This window comes from Carcharhinus amblyrhynchos, chromosome 21 (assembly GCF_965287045.1).
Source record: "Carcharhinus amblyrhynchos chromosome 21, sCarAmb.v2.hapA, whole genome shotgun sequence".
Classification (NCBI taxonomy): domain Eukaryota; kingdom Metazoa; phylum Chordata; class Chondrichthyes; order Carcharhiniformes; family Carcharhinidae; genus Carcharhinus; species Carcharhinus amblyrhynchos.
In genome coordinates this window covers 4,790,216-4,810,713 of record NC_137344.1, presented here as the reverse complement: position 1 = coordinate 4,810,713, position 20,498 = coordinate 4,790,216, and the positions used below count along the sequence as shown (strand labels likewise).

General features: G+C 39.7%; 1 protein-coding gene across 4 annotated transcripts in view; it reads left to right on the top strand.

The window, feature by feature from the left end:
* rhot1a (ras homolog family member T1a) overlaps positions 1-20,498 on the top strand; it is an 83,822-nt gene that overhangs the window by 8,146 nt on the left and 55,178 nt on the right. For all 4 annotated transcript variants that reach the window (XM_080209338.1, XM_080209337.1, XM_080209335.1 and 1 more), the window contains exons 2-4: positions 12,398-12,456; positions 14,005-14,086; positions 17,875-17,918. In XM_080209338.1, the coding sequence (XP_080065464.1) occupies positions 12,398-12,456; positions 14,005-14,086; positions 17,875-17,918 (185 nt within the window). The remainder of the gene's footprint in view (positions 1-12,397; positions 12,457-14,004; positions 14,087-17,874; positions 17,919-20,498) is intronic.

Below are 20,498 nucleotides of genomic sequence, written 5' to 3'. Positions count from 1 at the left end.
AAATCTATTTACTCACGCAATCTCGGCTGGTGATGTCTGTTGGTGAGGGATGTTTGATCCAACTGCCCTTTTGTCATGATGGCTGCATATTTGTGACCTTCCCTCGCTGCTTGAAGTCCCCGTGTGAGTATTGCACGATTGCAGTACACAGATCAAGGACTTCAGATCTCGGGAAGAGATCTGAGGGGCCTGTGAGGAACATCCCATTGAAAAAGTGCCACTTTTGAAGAATGTGCTCAGGGAGCAGTTGCTCCTTCTGCTGCCCCTCTAGCTACATGACTGGGACAGCCAGCTACATTGAGTTATGCTCTCCCCTAGGTGAGATTCTGAGGCTGTGGAAGAGTTGAACCTGATTATTGACAATGGGATATAGACTAAGAGGGCAAAAACTTGGCAGATGGAATGTAGGGAAATGTGAAGTTCTGCACTTTGGTAGGAAGAATAAAGGAGCTGAATATTATTTAAATGGGAAGGACTGCAAAAAGCCGCAGCACAGGGATTTGGGAGTCCTCGTGCATAAATCACAAGAAGATAGCATGCAACTTCAGGTAATAAATGTACATTTTCATTCTTTCCAACTCAGTTGCTTCTTTCTCCCTTGACTCAGGTTTGGTCTCCTATTTTGGTAAGAGTAGTTTGTTGGCAATCCCTGTTTTCAGGTTTTTATTTCTGCTCCATAATGTCACTAGAGTTCTGGAAAATGGAGAAAGTAACTCTATTTTCTCTTAAGTGTTTTAGTGAAGAATATAAAACAAAAGGACTCCGCCATACTGGAGGCACAATCTTATGTTTGCTTCTTCCAACTTATTTTCTCAGCACTGAACAATGTGAGCTGTATCCTCAGCTTAATGGATTGGAATTTGCTGCAATGACAATGCACTATGCAATAAATTGCACTCGTCAATTCCCTCATGGCAAATTCATGCCATTGTGCTGGACAACTAATTGGAATGTGTAAAGTGGTGAATTGGGAGTGGCACAGCCAATACACCTTCAAGGCATCAGTATCCAGGAGGGAATGGGACAACTGGTATTTTAATAGCTATGTGTTGGAAGTGACAACTCCCACCTGATAATGTTGGGGATGGGTCAGTACAGACAGAGTCCAGATTGGATTTATCAATTTCCACTCCTCTAAACTTGATCCATGTGAATGATCCACATGATTCATTTCTGATATTTCCCATTCTTGACCTCTCTGTTCTTTTACCTCCTCCTTGCTCACCATCCCAGGGCCCAAACGGTCTTTTCAGGTGAAGCAGCACTTCACGTGCACCTCCTTCTATCTGGTTTATTGCATTCACTGCTTTCAGTGAGGTCTACTATATTGGGAAGTCTAAACAGAGTGAATGACTGCTTTGCAGGACACTTTTGTTTTGTCCATGAATGGGACCTAGACCTTCCTGTCACTTGCCATTTCAATGCACCATCCTGCTCACATGTCCATCTTTAGCCTGTTGCAATGTTCCAATAAAACCCAATGCAAACTGGAGGAACAGCACCTGATCTTCCGATTAGGCATCTTAACATAGCGTTCAGTAACTTCAGAGCGTGAACTCTTTTCACCACCTTCACCCCGTTTGCATCAATTTTTCTTCATTCATTTCTTCCGTTGGTTCATTTTTACATTTTTTAATCCCACTTTCCATTTTTTTTATTACTGCTGTGTCCCCTCTCCCCAGTCCACGCTATTTGGACATCTGCCTCCTATCTTAGGCTGTCCTTTGACCCTGCTTACCTTTTCTGCAATTTCATTCTGATCTCGTAATGTGCTGCTATCAGCACTCTTCTTAGCCATGATCACCATTTACATTCCCTTTGTCTTTCTATCCATGACATCTTCGTCGATCTTGCCCATCTCCACCTATTGCTGGTTCTCTATCCACCCTCCACAGCACATGCCCCCCCCGATCTAAATTTCATCCTGTTTCCAATTGTCTTCAGCTCTGACAGAGTCATCCCGTCTTGAAACGTTGGCTCCATTCTCTCCCCACATATGCTGTCAGACTTGCTGAGATTTTCCAGCATTTTCTGTTTTTGTTTCAAATTCCAGTATCCACAGTAATTTGCTATTATCCAGGTTGTATTTAATTTGTTTTGTACTGAAACATGAGTATGTAAATCATTGTTGCAAATGGACATGAGTGAATAGGGTTGTCTCCTGAACTGCAGGGAGCACCGAGACACATTTCATTACCAGTTGCAATTCTTGCACATACTTGCAAACTGTTACGGATCTGCCATCAATTATTTCTTCTGACTTTGCTGGAACCTCACCATAGATTCACTTAGTTGATGGTTCATGATGTTTCCTGTGATCTGATTGATCCAATCAGATCATATAACCTGTCAGTGGAGGTGGAACTCATGATTTAGCATTCATGGTCGATGAGCTGGTTTAGCTGAAAATGACATCTTTAAAACAACAAACTTGTAGAAATCTGAAAAAAAAACTTTTATATCAGAATTCCACATACCATTTCTGTCCCAGTTTTACCCTAAATATGCAGGCTGTGCAATGCATTTGCCACATGCATAAGCAGTGTTAACTATTGTCAATAATTGCAGAGGAACACTTGTCTGATATTAAGTGCTTGGATAACACTACAATGATTAGAAAAAATTCGTATTGCTCATCTGGCAGTACAAGGTTTTTTGAGTCATCTAAATGTCCTTATTTTAAAAATATTGCAATGTTTCAAGCATTTTTCCTTTATTCCTGGATTGCGCAAGAGCTGATAATGGCTTTAAGTGTGTAGCGTTGAATGCACCACTGTAGTCTGTGCTGGTGCTGTTCTATAATTAAGTTAGAAAATTAAGGATTCTGACCGAGCAACATTCTGTAATTGAAAACGTCATCATGAATTAGAGACTTGAGCCTTGGAAAGGGACTTGAAGATGCATGAAAGTTTTAGTAGCATTAGCGAGGTAGATGATGTATGGTCACTGATAATTGTAGGAGCGTACTGAAAAAACGGTGCATGCAAGAACAAATAAGTACAGTGAGAACAGTGACTGGCCACTGGCTTGATCTTGACCATGTATGAGAATGGTACTCAAATCGTCATAACGTTTATCATCACCTGAAATGCAATGTGCTTTCTGCAGTTAAGTGGGCCAAATCAAACTGAGTTCAGAAGAAATTTCAAATCAACAGCTAGTTGGTGTAGCTGTCTAATGGGTCATAAATGCCTGCTGCTATGCCAGTAGATAACCAAAAACCATGGTGCCAACATTTCCAGCTTCCAGAGAATCGTAGAATCCATACAGTGCAGAATGAGGCTATTCAGCCCATCGAACCTGCACCAACAACAATCCTACCCAGGCCCTATCTCTGTAACCAACCCCATGTAGTTACCCTGCTAGTCCCCCTAACACTAAGGGGCAATTTAGTACAGCCATTCAATCTGAACTGCACATTTTGGACTGTGGCATCATCAGTGGCAAAAACACTACTATCCACATGTGAGACCGGGCATATGAATCAAACTCCCATGAGTTTCACACTGTCCAGCAACCAAGCTGCAGTGGAATGGTTTGAAAACAGTTCTATTCAAAATCATAGGATGTAAGATCAGATTCATGGTGGTGCCAGTCTGTGTGGTCGATGAAACAAAGCCTCTGGTAATTTTCAACCCCGAAGCCATTCCAAAATTTAAGTTTTTTTGTACATATCCATGACAGTAGTTTGATGGTTGGATGGAAGAGGATGAAGTTGTGGAGTGATAATGTGCAGAAAAAGCATTCTGGTGGCTGACAAGAAGTATGTGGCTTATTGTGGGACATATTTGGGTCCCATATAACTGACGAGATGAAAAGATGCCTGCGAATAATTATCACCCAAATTGCAGTTAAACTGGGAATCTAAGGTCCATAGTCATCCTTTGGATGTGTTTCAACTAGCCTTCCAAGGATCATGTTTGTGCCAAGTGGAATAAGTGGATAATTGATGGAGTAAAGACCTTTATAGTGTTGGAAATATGTCTGCTGCCCTCGTTGAGGTTGTGTGTGGTTTCATCATCAAATTGTGGAATACTGTTAATGTACAAATTGTTACTATTCAAGAAAAGAGAATATCTAATGGAAGGAAAGGAAAGTGATGTGTTGTGGAGAGGATGATTCTGAAAGCTAAAGTGCAGCACCTGAGCGAGTGGGATCCTTATTGTGATGCCATTTAAAAAAATGATTTTGGATGAATTCAGTGAACTGTGCATTGGGTGCTGAAGATAATGAATTTGATTGTTAGAATTGTAGTTCAAGCTATCTTGGTTGAATTATTTCATTAAATGAAATGTAACACTTGATTTAATTTGTATGACTGATGTTCAATTTTTTTTTACTGTTTCAAAATGGAGTCTGCCTACACCAGCGGTTCACTTTCTATACTTGGCGTATACGTTGACCTCTGTTTTTGGAAGGATTTTTTTATACGTGGATTTATATGTTGCAGTCTGCAGTAATTTTTCACATGTGATTTATTTGAAAAGTAAGGTAGAGTGGAAATACCAGTAGGGAATTAACTTTATAAGCAGGATTATCAATGAGCATATTTATAGTTCAAAGCAATACAGCAGCTACAATAATAATGATTGAGATTATTGCGAGTATCTGGTGGGTTTTAACTGTGCTTCCAAGGTCTACAAAATGCTATATCGGGACAAAGTGTTGTACATTTTCCCAGTGTTGTGACCTGTGTAGGGGCTGTGTCTAGCCTGCTGGTCAATCACTGGGACAATCCTGCAAGAGGAACTTAACACTCACATCGGTGAGAATGAGACTGTCACAAACCCAGATGATGCTATGGTCACAGGTGGTGGTGGTGGCGATCAATTTAAACAGCCCTGATTTCTCCACTTTCCACCTGCCTGTAAAGAAGTGTTTTAGCATGTGGGAGGCTTTCAAGTGTAAGTGGATAGGAATTCAGGACTGGCACATTCCTGTAAGGATGAAGGATAAGTAAGGCAAGTTTCAGGACCCTTGGATAACGAGAGATATTGACAGACCAGTCAAAGAGAAAAAGGAAGCATTTGTCAAAACTAGGAAACTGAGAACACACGTCAGTATTCACCAAAGAGAAGGACTTGGTGGATGATGAGTTGGGGAAGGGTGTGTAGGTAGTTTGAGTCATGTTGAGATCAAAAAGGAGGAGGTATTGAGGGTCTTGAGAAACATTAAGGTAGACAAGTCCCCAGGGCCTGATGGGATATACTCCAGAATACTGAGAGAGGCAAGGGAGGAAATTGCTGGGGCCTTGAGAAAAATCTTTGTATCCTCACTGGCTACAGGGGAGGTCCCAGAGGATTGGAGAATGTCCGTCCTTTGTTTCAGAAGGATAGCGAGGATAATCCAGGTAATTGCAGGTCGGTGAGCCTTACATTAATGGTAGAGAAATTATTGGAGAGGATTCTTCGAGGCAGGATTTACTCCCACTTGGAAGTAAGTGGAGATATTAGTGAGTGGCAACATGGTTTTGTGAAAGGGAGGTTGTGTCTCACTAACCTGATTCGAGGAAGTGACAAAGATGATTGCGGATAGGGCAGTGGATGTCTACATGGACTTCAGTGAGGTCTTTGACAAGATCCCTCATGACAGAAGGTGAAGTCGCACAGGATTGGAGATGAGCTGACAAGATAGATACAGAACTGGCTCGGTCACTGAAGACAGAGGATAGTAATAGAAGGGTGTGTTTCTGAATGGAGGGCTGCGACAGTTGGCATTCCTCAGGGATCAGTGCTGGGACATTTGCTGTTTGTAATATATCTAAATGATTTGGAAATTGTAACTGGTTTGATTAATAATTTTGCAGACGACACAGTTTGGTGGATTTGCAGATAGTGATGAGGACCGTCAGAGGATACAGCAGGATATAGATTGGTTGGAGTTTTGGACGGAGAGATGGCAGATGGCGCTTAATCTGGACAAATGTGAGGTAATGCATTTTGGAAGGTCTAATGCAGATAGGAAATGTACAATAAATGGCAGAATCCTTAAGAGTATAGATAAGCAGAGGGATCTGGGTGTACAGGTACACAGGTCACAAAATGGCAACGCAAGTGGAGAAGATAGTCAAGAAGGCATATGGTATGCTTCTCTTCATCGGCTGGGGCATTGAGTTTAAAATTGGCAAGTCATGTTGCAGCTTTATAGAACCTAAGTTAGACCGCACGTGGTCGACACACTACCAGAAGGATATGGAGGCTTTGGAGAGGATACAGAAAAGATTTACCAGGATGTTGCCTGGTATGGAGGGCATTAGCAATGAGGAGAGGTTGGAGAAACTTGGGTTGTTGTCACTGGAATGATGGAGGTTGAGGGGCAACCTGTTAGAAGTCTACAAGATTGAGGGGCATGGACCGAGTGAATAGTCAGAAGCTTTTTCCCAGGGTGGAAGAGTCAATTACTAGGGCGCATAAGTTCAAGGTGTATGGGGCAGGATTTAAAGGAGACGTACTAGGCAAGTTTTTTTTACACAGTGGTGGGTGCCTGGAACTCACTGCTGAGGGAGGTAGTGGAAGCAGAAAAAATAGTGACTTTTAAGGATGCAAATAGAGGGACGTGGTCCCTGGAAGCATACGGTTTTTGTTCAGTTGGGCAGCATGGTCGGTACAGGCTTGGAGGACCGAAGGGCCTGTTCCTGTGCTGTAATTTTCTTTATTCTCTGTTTCTGATTTCCCGCTTATTTTCCCCACCCCTTAAATTTGGAATGGCTGCAATCCTTTGTTAATGACCTGCACAGCAAACTTGAGATGAAATAAAAAGGTTTGGTATATTTTTATATACACGGGCACACTTGAGAGGGATTTCACAACGTCTACCCCTTTTACATTCGCATGGCAAAAGGAAGCGGGTTCAGGGCATAACCACTGAATAAATATAAAGTAAAAGTTGTGCCCAGAGTCCAGAATCAAAGTCAACTGGAATGTTCATTCTGAAGGGTGCTTGACCCATTGTAGAGTGATGCATCTTTCCTTGGCAAGACTTCCACAATGGGAGGAGGCGCATAGAGTTAGTCTGGCGGCATGAGTTCCAAGGATCCAGCAACTGGAAGGCTTAATGAGAGCCAGAGTTTCTGTTGCCACTGGCTTGCTGGAAAGAAACTACAAAAGGTTGTGAACAAAGCCCAATCCATCACTGAAACCAGCCTGCCATCTGTTGACTCTGTCTACACTTCCTGCTGTCTCAGAAAAGCAACCAGCGTAATCGAGGACCTCGTGCACTCTGGACATTCTCTCTTCCACCTTCTTCCGTCATGAAAAAGATCTTAAAAATCTGAGGTCACGTACCAACTGACTCAGGAACAGCTTCTTCCCTGCTGCTGTCAGACTTTTGAATGGACCTACCTGCATTAAGTTCATCCTTCTCTATACCCTAGTTATAACTGTAACATTACATTCTGCATTCACTCCTTTCCTTCTCTATTTACATATGCTTTGTAAAATGTGCAAGAAGCAATACCTTTCACTGTATGCTAATACATGTGGCAGTAATAAATCAGATCAAAAAGTTAGACAGCACTGGCTGTTGCCTGGAGTTCTGTTCACACTGGAAGTCAAGAAGTAACTGCCTGAGTTCAGTTCCACTGGGCTGTGACTGTGAGGTTGTAAGTTGAGGTAGATTTACTCATGCTAATGAATGCTAAAATTATTTGTACACTTGCTACATTTAAACAGTAGAACTGTTTAATGTAGGGACTCATATCTGGAAGCTAAACTTGAGCAGCAGTTTGTGTTTATTATGGATCTCATGATTGTAAGCCTCCCTTCTAGTGATGAAAGTGGACTTACCAATCTCCGGCATTCAGAGGGGAGTGGGTGTATGAGCTTTACGTTCCTGGACCTCTTTTGAAAATAACAGTATAATTACATTGGAAAGCTTGATTTAAGAGTGTTACCCCTATGTTGTTTTGCCTTGCTTGCAGTTCCATCTGGCACCATTCCATTTTGAGTGCTGGGAGAATTGGAACCACAAGTTGGCAGTAATTCCACAGAAAATGTAAGATCCCTGCTGCAATTCTCAAGTATGTCTGAGAATTTGTATTTCCACTTGCAGAGAATGGGAAGAGAGTCTAGTGTTTTCTGATGGCTGTAGTTTTCAAATATATGTAGCCTTAAAAGCTCTTATTTGTCCAGTTTCTTAGTGAAGTGGCTATTGTATTTGGTACTGTGGGTGAGATTGCATGGCTGACAGTGTATTGCCTTGACTTTGTTTCAGTCATGATTGTGTGTGCAACATGTATCGCTACCAAAAGAACATGCAGTCTAGAATATGGAAAATCATTCAGTTCATTACATGTGCCTGTCCAGAGTCTATGATCATTCTCTAGCAGACTTCCCTTGTTTTAACGAATGATATTTTCTTTCCTCTGTCATACCAGCTATGTGAACATTGATCTAGCTCCTTCTCAAAGCTGTCAGTTGATTTCATATCAGATGGAGTTTATATCTGGGAGTTTATACTAGAAGTAGCCATGAACTGTAGTTGGGAGTTTCTAGTTTCTAATTTCTAACCTTGCTCAAATTTTGAACTTTAGATGTGTCTTGCCTCTAGTCTTGCACCCATTGTGAAAAAATGATAAGGCACGAAATAGATCACGCATGGAATACTGTAAACAGTTTTGATTCCCTTATCTAAGGAAAGATACACTTGCATTAGAGGCAGTCCAGAGAAGGATCACTAGGTTAATCCCAAGTATGGCGGGATTCTCTTATGAAGAGAAGTTAAGTGGGTTGAACCTGTATTCGTTGATGTTTAGAAGAATGAGAGGCAACCTTTTTGAGACATATAGAATTCTCAGGGTGCTAGATGCTGAGAAGTTGTTCCCCTTGTGGGATAGTCTTGGACCAGAGGGCATGATTTCAAGAGTAAAGAGTCATCCGTTTAAGACCGAGATGAGGAAGAATATTTTCATAGAACATAGAAAAACTACAGTACAAACAGGCACTTCGGCCCACAAGTTGCACCGATGATATCCCTACCTACTAGGCTTACCTATAACCCTCAATCCTATTGAGTCCCATCTACTCATCTTTCTCATTTTCTTCTGAGGGAATATGTGGAATTCTTTACCGCAGAGGGCTGTAGATGCTGGGTCATTAAGTATGTTCAAGGCTGTGATAGATGGATTTTTAATTAGTAAGGATGTCAAAGGTTATAGGGATAAGGTGGGAAAGTGGAGCTGCGGATAATCACATCAGGCCAGTCATGATCTCATTGATAGAGCAGACCTGATGGGTTGAATAACCTACTTCTCCTACATCTTATGGTCCATTTGCCAACATTAAGCTTCCTTACTAGCCTTATATTAGGAACTTAACATGTCCTTTGGGTTTGGAAAATATTCTTGCCTGTTAGCTGAGAAAAATTCCAGTAAGCTCCTACCACTTAAATGCGTAACTTCTAAAACTGCCTCCACAACCTAAATGCCTACTTACAGCATCCCTGAGTGTTCCCTTCAGGCAGTCTGTACTGTTCACTAGATGTTCACTATCTGGCCTGTAATGATCAGTCTCTTGCCAGGCTCTATTTGTATCTTGGATTGACATTTACCACCCTCTGCCCTTGGACTTCCTGTTGTATTTTTAGAACCCTGAAAAATATCAAGCAGAACACAAGTTAATTCTGTAAGCATTCCAGACTGTTACTTGTGATTTATTTGTCAATCATTCTTACATGCATTTTTTTTTTGCTCAGTCACTGATACATTCCCTAGTTTATGTAGGGACAACAGTATTTAATAAGTATGTACTAACAATTGTGTGATATATTTTACTTGGTTATATTAACTTAGAGTGTAAAACCACAGATGTATTGGCTAATTGCTTGAAAGAATTTGAAGCGTATGTTTTATCATTTGCTGGTATGAATTTTGACTTTCAAGGTCAATTCAATGCAAACACAATTGGATAATGCAGATCAGTTATTCTGAAAAGATTGCCAGGAACCTTTACAGTTCCTGGAGAGCAAATTCCATCAGAATTCCAAAACTTTTTCTAGAGGTGAAAGGAGAGAACTGTGTCACATAGTTGTACTGTTCAAAGTATTTTCTTGTTAAAAGTTGAAAACTACTTGAGCAAAACTTTAAATATTTGATTCACGACCAAAAAGCTTTCAAAGTAAGGCAGCTTCAAAAGTAATTATGCGGACCCTGTGGATTTTTGCAATAAATTATTCAACGCAGATACCGTATAATTGACAGTTACATACCATCTAAAAGAGTGGGCAGTCAGTCAGGCTTGTGGCAACCTCTGAGTAAAGTGTTTTAGGAGTTAGTGCACGAGTTTGAATTTCTAGTGCAGCAGCCTGTGAATCGAGGCAATGTAAAGAAGTTGTAGATCATAAAACCCTACAGTGCAGAAACAGGCCCTTCAGTCCATCGAGTCTGCACCGACCACAATCCCACCCAAGCCCTATCCCCATATTCCTTGTATCTTTATGGAACGATTTCTCTTAATTCTACTGAGTGAGGTTTCACAGATCCTGCAATGACTTAAATATATACTGTTGTAAACTTACAATATAGATACAGGGCATATAGAAAATATTAAAAGTCTGCATTTAAGCTACCACTTGCTGTGCCAAAGTGGTTTTGGGTTCACAATATAATTTCAAGACTACTGGGTTCACTGGCGAGTCCCTCATACTAGATTGAATTTCTAAAAGTTCAATATCAAAGATGGTCTTGAGAAAGAGAGAATCTTTCTGCCCACAAATTAAGAATGGCCTTGTAATTATTTTATCAAGAAGCTGTTGCATGAGTTCTTCATGATTGGCAGAATGTGAGGGGTTTGGTTGGAATGAGTAAAAAAAGTTCCTCTTCAGTTGAATATTTTTTGAGTTTTTTTTCTACTGGGCTCAAATAGCATTGATTCACTAACTAAAGTCTAATTTTCAAGCTGCAATTCATGCCATAGATTAGTTCACTTGTAAATTTCATTCACAATTTTATTCATAATTTTGATAGATGCTAGAGTCAAATTAATTGGATTTGACAGATGCAAGAAAAAAGAGAGATGGCAAGGAAGAGGCTTCTGGGCCAAATGAAGAATGTGACCTTGGGTTCTCCCTGTTCTCTGACAAAAATGCATCAGCATCGGAGGAGAGGAGTGTTTAAAAACATACTCTGGTTTCCATAGCATCTTTCCAATTTAGGGTGTCCCAAAGCTTTTTACAGCCAGTGAAGTGCCTTTTGAAGTGCAGTCACTGTTGTAACATAGGAAACATGGCAACCAGTTTGCACACAGCAAGATTCCATCAGTAGATTATCTGGTCATTATCACTGCACTATATTTCAGTGATATTGATAGAAAGGTAATTATTCATCAAGACACACAGGAACTCCCCTGTTCTTGGAAATAGTGCCATTGTTTCTTTTCTGTCCAATTGAGTGAGCAGACAGGGTCCCAGTTTATCATCCTATCTGAAAGATGAAATTTGTCACAATTACAATTTGACCAGTTTACATAAGCAGCTCCCATTAATAACTACAGAATTTATGACAGAAAATAAGAGCAGGAGTAGTCCATTTGGCCCTTTTGAACCTTCTCCAACCATTCAATATGATCATCGCTGATCCAGTATCTCAATGCCATACTCCCACTCTATCCCCATACCCCTTGACACTTTTAGAGTCTAATGAAAAATTGAGAAATTTTGATGCTGATTACAACTGTTATGATCCCATTGGATGGGAAATTCCCAGAATGGAACCCTGGCTCAAAAGACCATAACTTTTTTTAGAAAGCATGGAGGGACAGAGTCACAGGCCAACCAATTTAAAAAAAACAAATATAAAAGGTTGGATTATGGTACAATACTCCTGCACTCCCCGCTTAGTTTCATAAACATGCGCAGATTTTAAGGAAATCAAAGCATATGTTGTGTCAAACCGCATGCTCCGCTCTGAACCCAAGTTAGTGTCTCTGGAATTTCTCCTCTGAATCCTCTCAGATAATTGTCACATGAGAGTTTCCAAAGTGCGCTCCCAGAAAAACATGCTTTAAAATTGTTCACTGCTTTGCATCAGTGAATTGCATTCTGAAATCCAGTCCAGGTTTTCCAAATGACTCTTTTAAACCAAGCTCCTGCCCCACTTTTAATAACGAATCCAGTGTCCAAGATTTTCAACTCCCCCTTTTAGGATTTCTTTGTCATAACGTGTTCAATTGCCAGATTCTATTAAAATTACAAATTCAATGTATAGTATATAACCAATCATGGCAGCTTTGACAAAGGGTCATCTGAACTCAAAACATCAGATGCTGCCATGCTTGCTTATATTGAAATGGTATAATTCCTATTCCACCATGTTGGGTAATAAATAGAGCTGCTGGGGAACACTTTGGTGTGTTAAATGATGGTTATGAATCTGTAATAAAGCTGTTTGTTTTCTTTTGTGCAGCTAAGGTTGGAAAAACATCTTTGATTATGTCTCTGGTCAGTGAAGAGTTTCCGGAAGAGGTAGGTAACTTTTTAACAAATGTGCTGTTTTTCTTTTGCTAAGATTGATTTCAAAGGAGACAAGATGCTCACAATCTTGGTATTCTGTAGGATTTACTTTAGACTTCAACCTACCATACAAAGTGCCATAAACCTGGGGAGAGGCAGAAAATAAGAGTGTGGCTGAACAACTGTGCTTATTGCATTAGTTTTTTTTTTCTAAATTGGACTAGCTCCCTTTCAAAATCTCTGTGGTTTCTCATGTTTCTATATTTCTCTCTGTCTTTAGGTTTTCCCTCTTCTGCGTCATTCTTAACTGACCTATTTTCAGTTCTGTACCAGTTTCTTTCTGTGACTGTCCTTAAAAACAAGGATTGGAATGGCTCAGTGTCCCCTCAAATCCAATTTGCTGGTGCATTTGTATTTAGAATGTATAAAGCTGGAATATTGTAGCAGATACTTTAGTGGATTATCGTGTTGCTGGAATGTGGCATTGATAGTAAAGATGTTATATTTATCCAGGGCCTATATTGGGATCAAATGGCAGACAGCAGGCTGGAAGTAGGACAATCAGATCCATTTCCAGTGAAGAGCAGAGTACAACAAAGCTTGGATACTCATGCCAAAATTATTCAATTTATACAGAACGTACATTCAGAGAATTAGATGTGCTTCCAGGGATATAAATCAGAGACAACTTGTGACATGCTGATGGCACACTCTACTTATAAAACCAGAAGAACCTTCAAAATATTGTAGATCAAGTAAAATCTAGAAGTTTTGTGTATGAATTGATTATGAACAGCAAAAAGATCAAAACAATGGTAGTTAGAATTAATATGTTGGAAGAAACTAGAGTGAAGATTGAAATGGATGGTGTTACTACTTAGAGCAGAGGGACATCTCATCTGAAAGACAGCTCCTCAGTGCAGCATTCCCTCAGTACTATAATGAAGAGTCAATTTAAATTTTTGTGCTTGAATCTTTCCTTGGGATTTGAACATGGCCTTTGAGTCAAGTGAGGTGCTATCAATGGAGCCCTTAGCTGACACAATAAATAACTTGAAAATTATAATACCTCACTGGAAGGGAATTTTTAACATATTTAGATGTTTGTTTTTTAGTGTTGGGACAACTTGTACTGAAAGTATTTTACCTCATTTTTCCTGCAATTCCCTCCATGTTCCTCCCCACCAAATAATCTGTATTCATTATTTTCTGTGTAAAATCTGTTTGAAAATACAACATCCTGAAATTGCAAACAGTTTTAAAACTGTTCATCCTATGTTTATTTTTGCGATCTTAGAACTTTTCAAAGTAGTTTCCTGTAAATGAAATATCTTTGAAGTAGTCATTGTTCTAATGGGGGAAGCATTGCTATACTAAGATATGTTATTGTTTAACTAGTACTGTGCCAAATGTATGCTGAAAACTAGTGGTCAAATGGCTGCTATGAAAGATCACGGACTGGTCAAGTGGTAGAGGGACTAAATTTAAATGTGGAACATGTGGATTAATTATTGTCTCTGGCTGCACCTCATTATGCAATTCTGCTTTGTTTTGTTAAAGGTTCCTCTGCGTGCAGAAGAAATCACTATCCCCGCAGATGTCACTCCAGAGAAGGTTCCCACGCACATAGTAGACTATTCAGGTAAATAACACAACTTCAAAGTTGGCTTTAACTTGAGAGAGCAAAGCTTTTTTTTTAAGCTAAATTTCTGAGAAAATGCTGCTGTGATCTGTTGATGACCATGTCTATAATATCAGCAGTATGACTTCACTAACTTGAGTGAATCTAGTTGTCTGGTAGTCCATAAATTAGTATTGCTTTAAAAAAAGCAGTATTTTGTTGAAACTTTTCACCTCGACAATTTGCAAGAATATAATATAAGGGAAAACAACAGTTTTATACTCCATGAGGCAGTTCCTGATTGGCTGGCAAGTGGACTCTGGTAGTAGCGTTACTGTGGAGTTGCTGGTGACTAATCGTTAACTGCCACGCATTATTTGGAAATTAAATCAGGCTGCAGAGTCTGGTCAGGACAATGCCCTGGTAAATAAACTAGGCTGTTAGTAATTTTGCTTAAATGAACCAAGTGCAATGTGTATACCTATTCTTTCTGTCTGCAAAGAACCCTGTGTCTTATACACTCTTCTCATACAGTATACATTTGTTGCTTTCCCTTGCATTGTATTCTTGTGAATTGTCCTGATGTGTGCAAGATGAAAAGCTTTGACAAAATGTCTCTGTCAGCTCAGGTGAATCTTTTAATTGATGTAAATGTAGGCTATGGATTATTTTTACACCACATTGCATATTATCATTTCCTTCTGCATCTAAATGTTAGTTCTTAGGGAGAGAGTATCTTGAGGTATTGTTCAAAAGAACAGCATTAGGTTTTTATATATATTGTCAGTATTACAGAAAATAACTTGAAAATTATAATATAATATTCAGATAACATCAGTGTCTACCTTGCTATCACCACTCATGACCCCTCCACTATTGCTAAATTCAGACTACTTAATTGACACCTGAAATGGATGAGAAAAGAATTCCCCTAATTAAATATTAGAAAGACTGAAGTCATTGTCTTGGTCCCCGCTCTAAACTCTCTTCTTCAGCCCCCAGTTTCATTCCTGTCCCTGACAACTGTCCCAAGAATAAACCAAACTGTTAACAGCTTTGATGTTATATTGACCTGCAGTAAGCTTCTGATCACACATTCATGCCCATCAGAAAGATCACTTATGTTCATCCATATACTATATCTGACTTTATTCCTGCCTCGGCTCATCTGCTGCTGAAAGCCTCATTCATACCTTTGCAGAGAATATGTTGATCTGTGATACATAAACTTTAATTATGCACACCAGATGTTACTATGCTGCTTTGTTTTTGCTGGTATTGGTAAGGTCATGTTAATTTTCAAGAATTTTTAATATATATATTTATGGGATGTTGGACATATCTATCCGTAATTGCCCTCAAGAAGGCAACGGTCATTTAAAATTCAGTCACACGTTGGAAAATAGTCTTCAAATCAGTACCAAAGTATTTTGTTTCAATTCATATATACATAATCCAGCACAGTTACATTCTGTTAGTATAGACTTCATCCTCAATCATATACCCGAACTGCTTTAAGTGCTGAAATGCTGAAGTCACTTGCAATTTTATACCAATGCATTTGATGCAATCTTGACAGTAAAATAAGGTAAATGAAAAAACAAATGTTTCTACCTATTTGAAGTCTAATAATTCCACCCATTTGAAGTGACCTAATGCATTTCACTACCATTCATAAAGAAGTGCTATAATTACATGATTCTCGGTCACAGCAAACTTGCAGACTTTTTTTGGCTTCAGGCCCTAATTTTCAGACTTTTTAACTTTGGCCACTCTCATCCCTACTTTTGTTTTGACTAGTCCACCGCACTCTTGGCTGGTCTCTCCTATACTACCCTCATTTCAGCTCATCCAAAACTCTACCTGTGTTTTAACTCTCTGAAGTTCTGTTCCCCAATTACCCCTGTGCTCACTGATGTAAATTGGCTCCATCAAGCAATACCTTGATTTTTAAAATTCTCATCCTTGTCTTCACATCCCTTTATGGCCTCACTCTGTCCTCCCATATTTCTGAAACCACCTTCAGCCACATAAGTTATTTGCAGTCATCTATCTCTGGCTTTTTGAGCATCCCCTAACTTTAATTTCTCCTTCATTGGCTGTGGTTTCAGATAGCTTGGGTTTAGAATTTTCTCCCTACACTTCTCTAACCTCTCTACTACACTTTCCACTTTTGAGGCACTCTTCTCAAAATTATTTCTGAGGTTTGGCAATCCGACCTAATATCTCCTTTTGTCATGTTTTGTTTTATAATGCAGCTGTGAAGGACTCAGGACACTTCATTATGTTATGCAGCTGTATAAATACAAGTTGTTGCTATAACGCCAGACATTTTTCATCTATTAGCCTTGCTTGTAATAATTGGAGTAACTGCAATTGATAATTTCATCACAACACAAGAATGTTGGCTAAAATTCATTGAATGTATTTGTTATTGAGTGTTATGGAAACACTGGGATCCACTGAGGATTGCTGCTGTGGTATGCTGGTAGTTGCTGCTTTTCTAATATAATCCCAGACTTTGTAAATTCACATTTTAAGTTTTTATACTGATGTATACTGCTGTGTCTTCATAATATGAACACCTCTAATTCCTTCTGCCACAGTGTTTTAAAATATTTTAATTTTATTCCATTTGGTATATTGGTTTTTAATTTAACACAATGGTATGTTTCCAATGCAAATCAGCCAACCAGGTGTGGTTGTGAAATGGATGTCACCCAAATGTATTTGCAAACTTTCTAGTAAATAGTTTCACATATCTCCTTTCTGGCCCTTTTACAATGTGGTGTGTTTAGTGAGTGATTGCCTTGTGTTTCACTGATTATATTTGGACAGTTTAGTTACTTGCCTGAGGTAGGTTGGTTTAGCATATTATATCTATTTGGGGTGGAGGTTGGGGTGAAATGGCCTGAGACTAGAGACCTGTTATTGCAACTCTAACAGTATTAAATGACCGTGCGCACAAATATTTATATTGGAATGTAGATTATCAGTTTTCCCAAAATGTTTCAAATGCATTAGAATTCTACAACTCAGCAGTGATGATGCACAGTTTGTTTTCCAGTCTCAGAAAACTGTGGCATAGAGATAATATCAATGGACCAGTGAATCAGAGACCTGGAGTCATTCTGATAATTTGGCTACAATAGCAGTTGGAATTTAAATTAACTCTGGAATTGAAAGCCAGCCTCAGTAATGGTGCCAGTGATAATATCAGCAATTGTTGTAAAAACCCATCTTGACCCTAATGTCCTTTAGGGAAGGAAATCAACTATCCTTACCTGGTCTGACCTTCATGTGACTCTAGATCCAGAGCAATGTTGTTGACTTTTAACTGCTCTCTGAAAGTGGCCTAGTGAGCCACAATTAGGGGCAGTTAGGGATGGGCGATAAATGCTGGCCTTGTCAGTGGCACCCATGTCCCATGATTTTTTTCTTTAATGCATAGAAAAGGTTAAGATGGGTGTAATACATTGTGTCTATGACACCTACCTGATTGTGGATCTATTGCATTGGGAATGGCTGCTATAAGTAAACCTAATCGTAACTTTAACCTCATTAAACTAACAGTACTTTGAAAAATTATTTTGGAGAATTTGTTCAGATTTTCCGTATTTTTGTCCCCAGGGTACGATCATGTAAAATATCTCCTTTTGTGTGGTTTCTTCCAATTTTTACTCATTTCTACAATGTGAACATTTCCACGCGCTGAGAAAAATTATTTGGAATAATCTTTAGATAAATGCCTTTCATACACTAGTGGGAATTCCATAGTCTTTAGTGTAACAGTCTTTTCTTACCAACAGAAGCAGAACAGACAGAGGAGCAACTTCACAATGAAATTTCCAAGGTGGGCTTGAAACTGATGTACTTCATGCAAAAGATCTCTTTAAAATCCAGTGATTGTTGCACTTTTTGATGAGGTTTGAAAAACGCACATTCTTGAGATTTCTTGTTTGTCTTTTCTAAACAAAGACATGTAGCAGAGGAAGAGATTTGTTACAGTTTCACCTTACTTCAGGCAATATCTCAATTCTTTATGCATTATTATGAAGGTAAAAAGTGTTAAGTTATTAAAGTTTAGGAGCAAATACATTAGTGTGCTAACTCATAATATGAAGCAACTGATGAAATTGATATTGGTCTATTTTAAAAAAACAAATGTACACAAACTTTGAAGTTTTCAAGTTTACCCTCTGTCTGAGCATCATTTTTTCACATTAATTCATGGGATGTGGCATTTATTACCCATGCCTAATTCCCCCTGGTGTGGTGAGCAGCCACCTAAAACTGCTGCAATCTTTGGAAGGCCCTCCCACATTGTTAATGGGAAGAAAGTTCCAGGATTTTGACAAAGCAATGAAGGAACAGTATATATTTCCAAAGAGGTGTGCAACTTGGAAGGGAACTTGCAGGTGGTAGTGTTCTCATGTGCCTTTTAGCTTGTTCTTCTAGATGACGTAAAATTGTTTAGTATGTGCTGCTGCAGTGCATCTTATAATCATGTTGTGCCAGTAATGGAGAGAATTAATGTTTAAGGTGGCAGCTAAGATGCTGATCAAGTAATTTGGTTTGTTTAGGATGCTGTTGAGGTTCTCTTGTTTTATTAGAGCTGCACTCATCCAGACAAGTGGAGATTATTGCATCATACTCCTCACTGTCTTGCACATGCTGAAAAGGCTTTAGGGCAGTCAGGAAGTCACTTACGACAGAGTTTCTGACCTGCTCCTTTAGCCACAATATTATCTGACTGGTCCAGCTAAGCTTTTGATGCTGACCCCCAGGATGTTAATATGGGGAATTTGATGATATAATGCCATTGAATATCAAGGACAGATGGTTATATTCTCACTTGTTGGTGTTAGTTATTGCGCTGTCTTTTATATTCCTTGCCACTTATCTGCCCAGGCCTGGATGCAGATTGACTGCATTTAGGCACAGACTGCTATCTATGATTTACAAGTGGAACTGAACACTGCAGTCATCCATATCTCCATACTTAACCTAATGATTGATGGAGGATTATAGATAGAGCAGCTGAAGGCATTTAGGCATAAGAGCATTGCACCGTGGGACTAATTTGGTGATGTCTTAAGACTGAGGTGATTGGTCCCCAGTAACCACAGCAGCCGTCTTCCTTTCTGCTCAGCGTACCTCTAACCAGTAAAGAATTTTCCTCTGGTCCCCATTGATTTTAATTTTAACGAGATCTTCTTGGTACCTCACTTCATTAAGTGCTGGCTTAATGTCAAGGGCAATCACACTCACTTCACCTCTGGAGTTCACTTTTTTTGCCATGCTTTTCTGCAGTTGTATAGAGCATTGGTGAATATTCTGTGCAGTTTTGGTGTCTTTATCTGAGGAAGGATGCCCTTGCTAAAGAGGGAGTATAACAAAGATTTGCCAGCCTGATTTCTGGGATGGCAAGTCTGTCATATGAGGAGAGACTAAGTTGATTAGGATTATATGCACTGAAGTTCAGAAAAGTGAGAGGAGATCCCATAGAACACTACAGCACAAACAGGCCCTTAGGCCCACAAGTTGCGCCGATCATATCCATACCTACCAGGCCTATCTATAACTCTGGATCCCATTAACTCCCATGTACTCATCCAGAAGCCTCTTAAAAGACCCCAGCGAGTTCGCCTCTACCACCACCGATGGCAGCCGATTCCACTCATTCACCACCGTCTGAGTGAAAAACGTATCCTGACATCTCCTCTGTACCTGCTCCCCAGCACCTTTAAACCTGTGTCCTCTCGTAGTGACCATTTCAGCCCTGGGAAATAGCCTCCGAGAATCCACTCTATTTATACCTCTCAACATCTTATAAACCTCTATCAGGTCGCCTCTCAATCTTTGTCTCTCCAGGGAGAAGAGACGTAGCTCCCTCAACCTGTCCTCATAAGGCATGCCTCCCAATCCAGGCAACATCCTTGTAAAAACATCCTTGTAGAAATTAAGAAATTCTAACAGGGTTAGACAGGGTAGATTCAGGAAGAATGTTCTGGATGTTGAGGGGATCCAGAACTGCAGGTCATAGTTTGAGGATAAGGCGTAAACCTTTTAGAACTGAAGTGAGGAGAAATGTCTTCACCCAGAGGATGGTGAATATGTGGAATTCACTACCACGGAAAGTAGTTGAGGCCAAAACGTTTTCTGAGTTCAGGAAGAAATTAGATGTAGTTCTTGGGGCTAAAGGGATCAAGGAATATGGGTGTAAGGTGGGGTCAGGGTATTGAATTTGATGATCAGCCATGATCAAGATGAAAGGCTCAAAGGGCTGAATGGCTTCTAGTTTCTATGTTTGGCCAATGTAATGAGATCTTGAGCAAGTGTTCATCATTGTGGCTAGCAGAAGGAAGTGTTTGCAGCTGTGTTGCGAAAATATCTAATTTCACGATTCGTATGTTTTAGGAATGAAACTTCT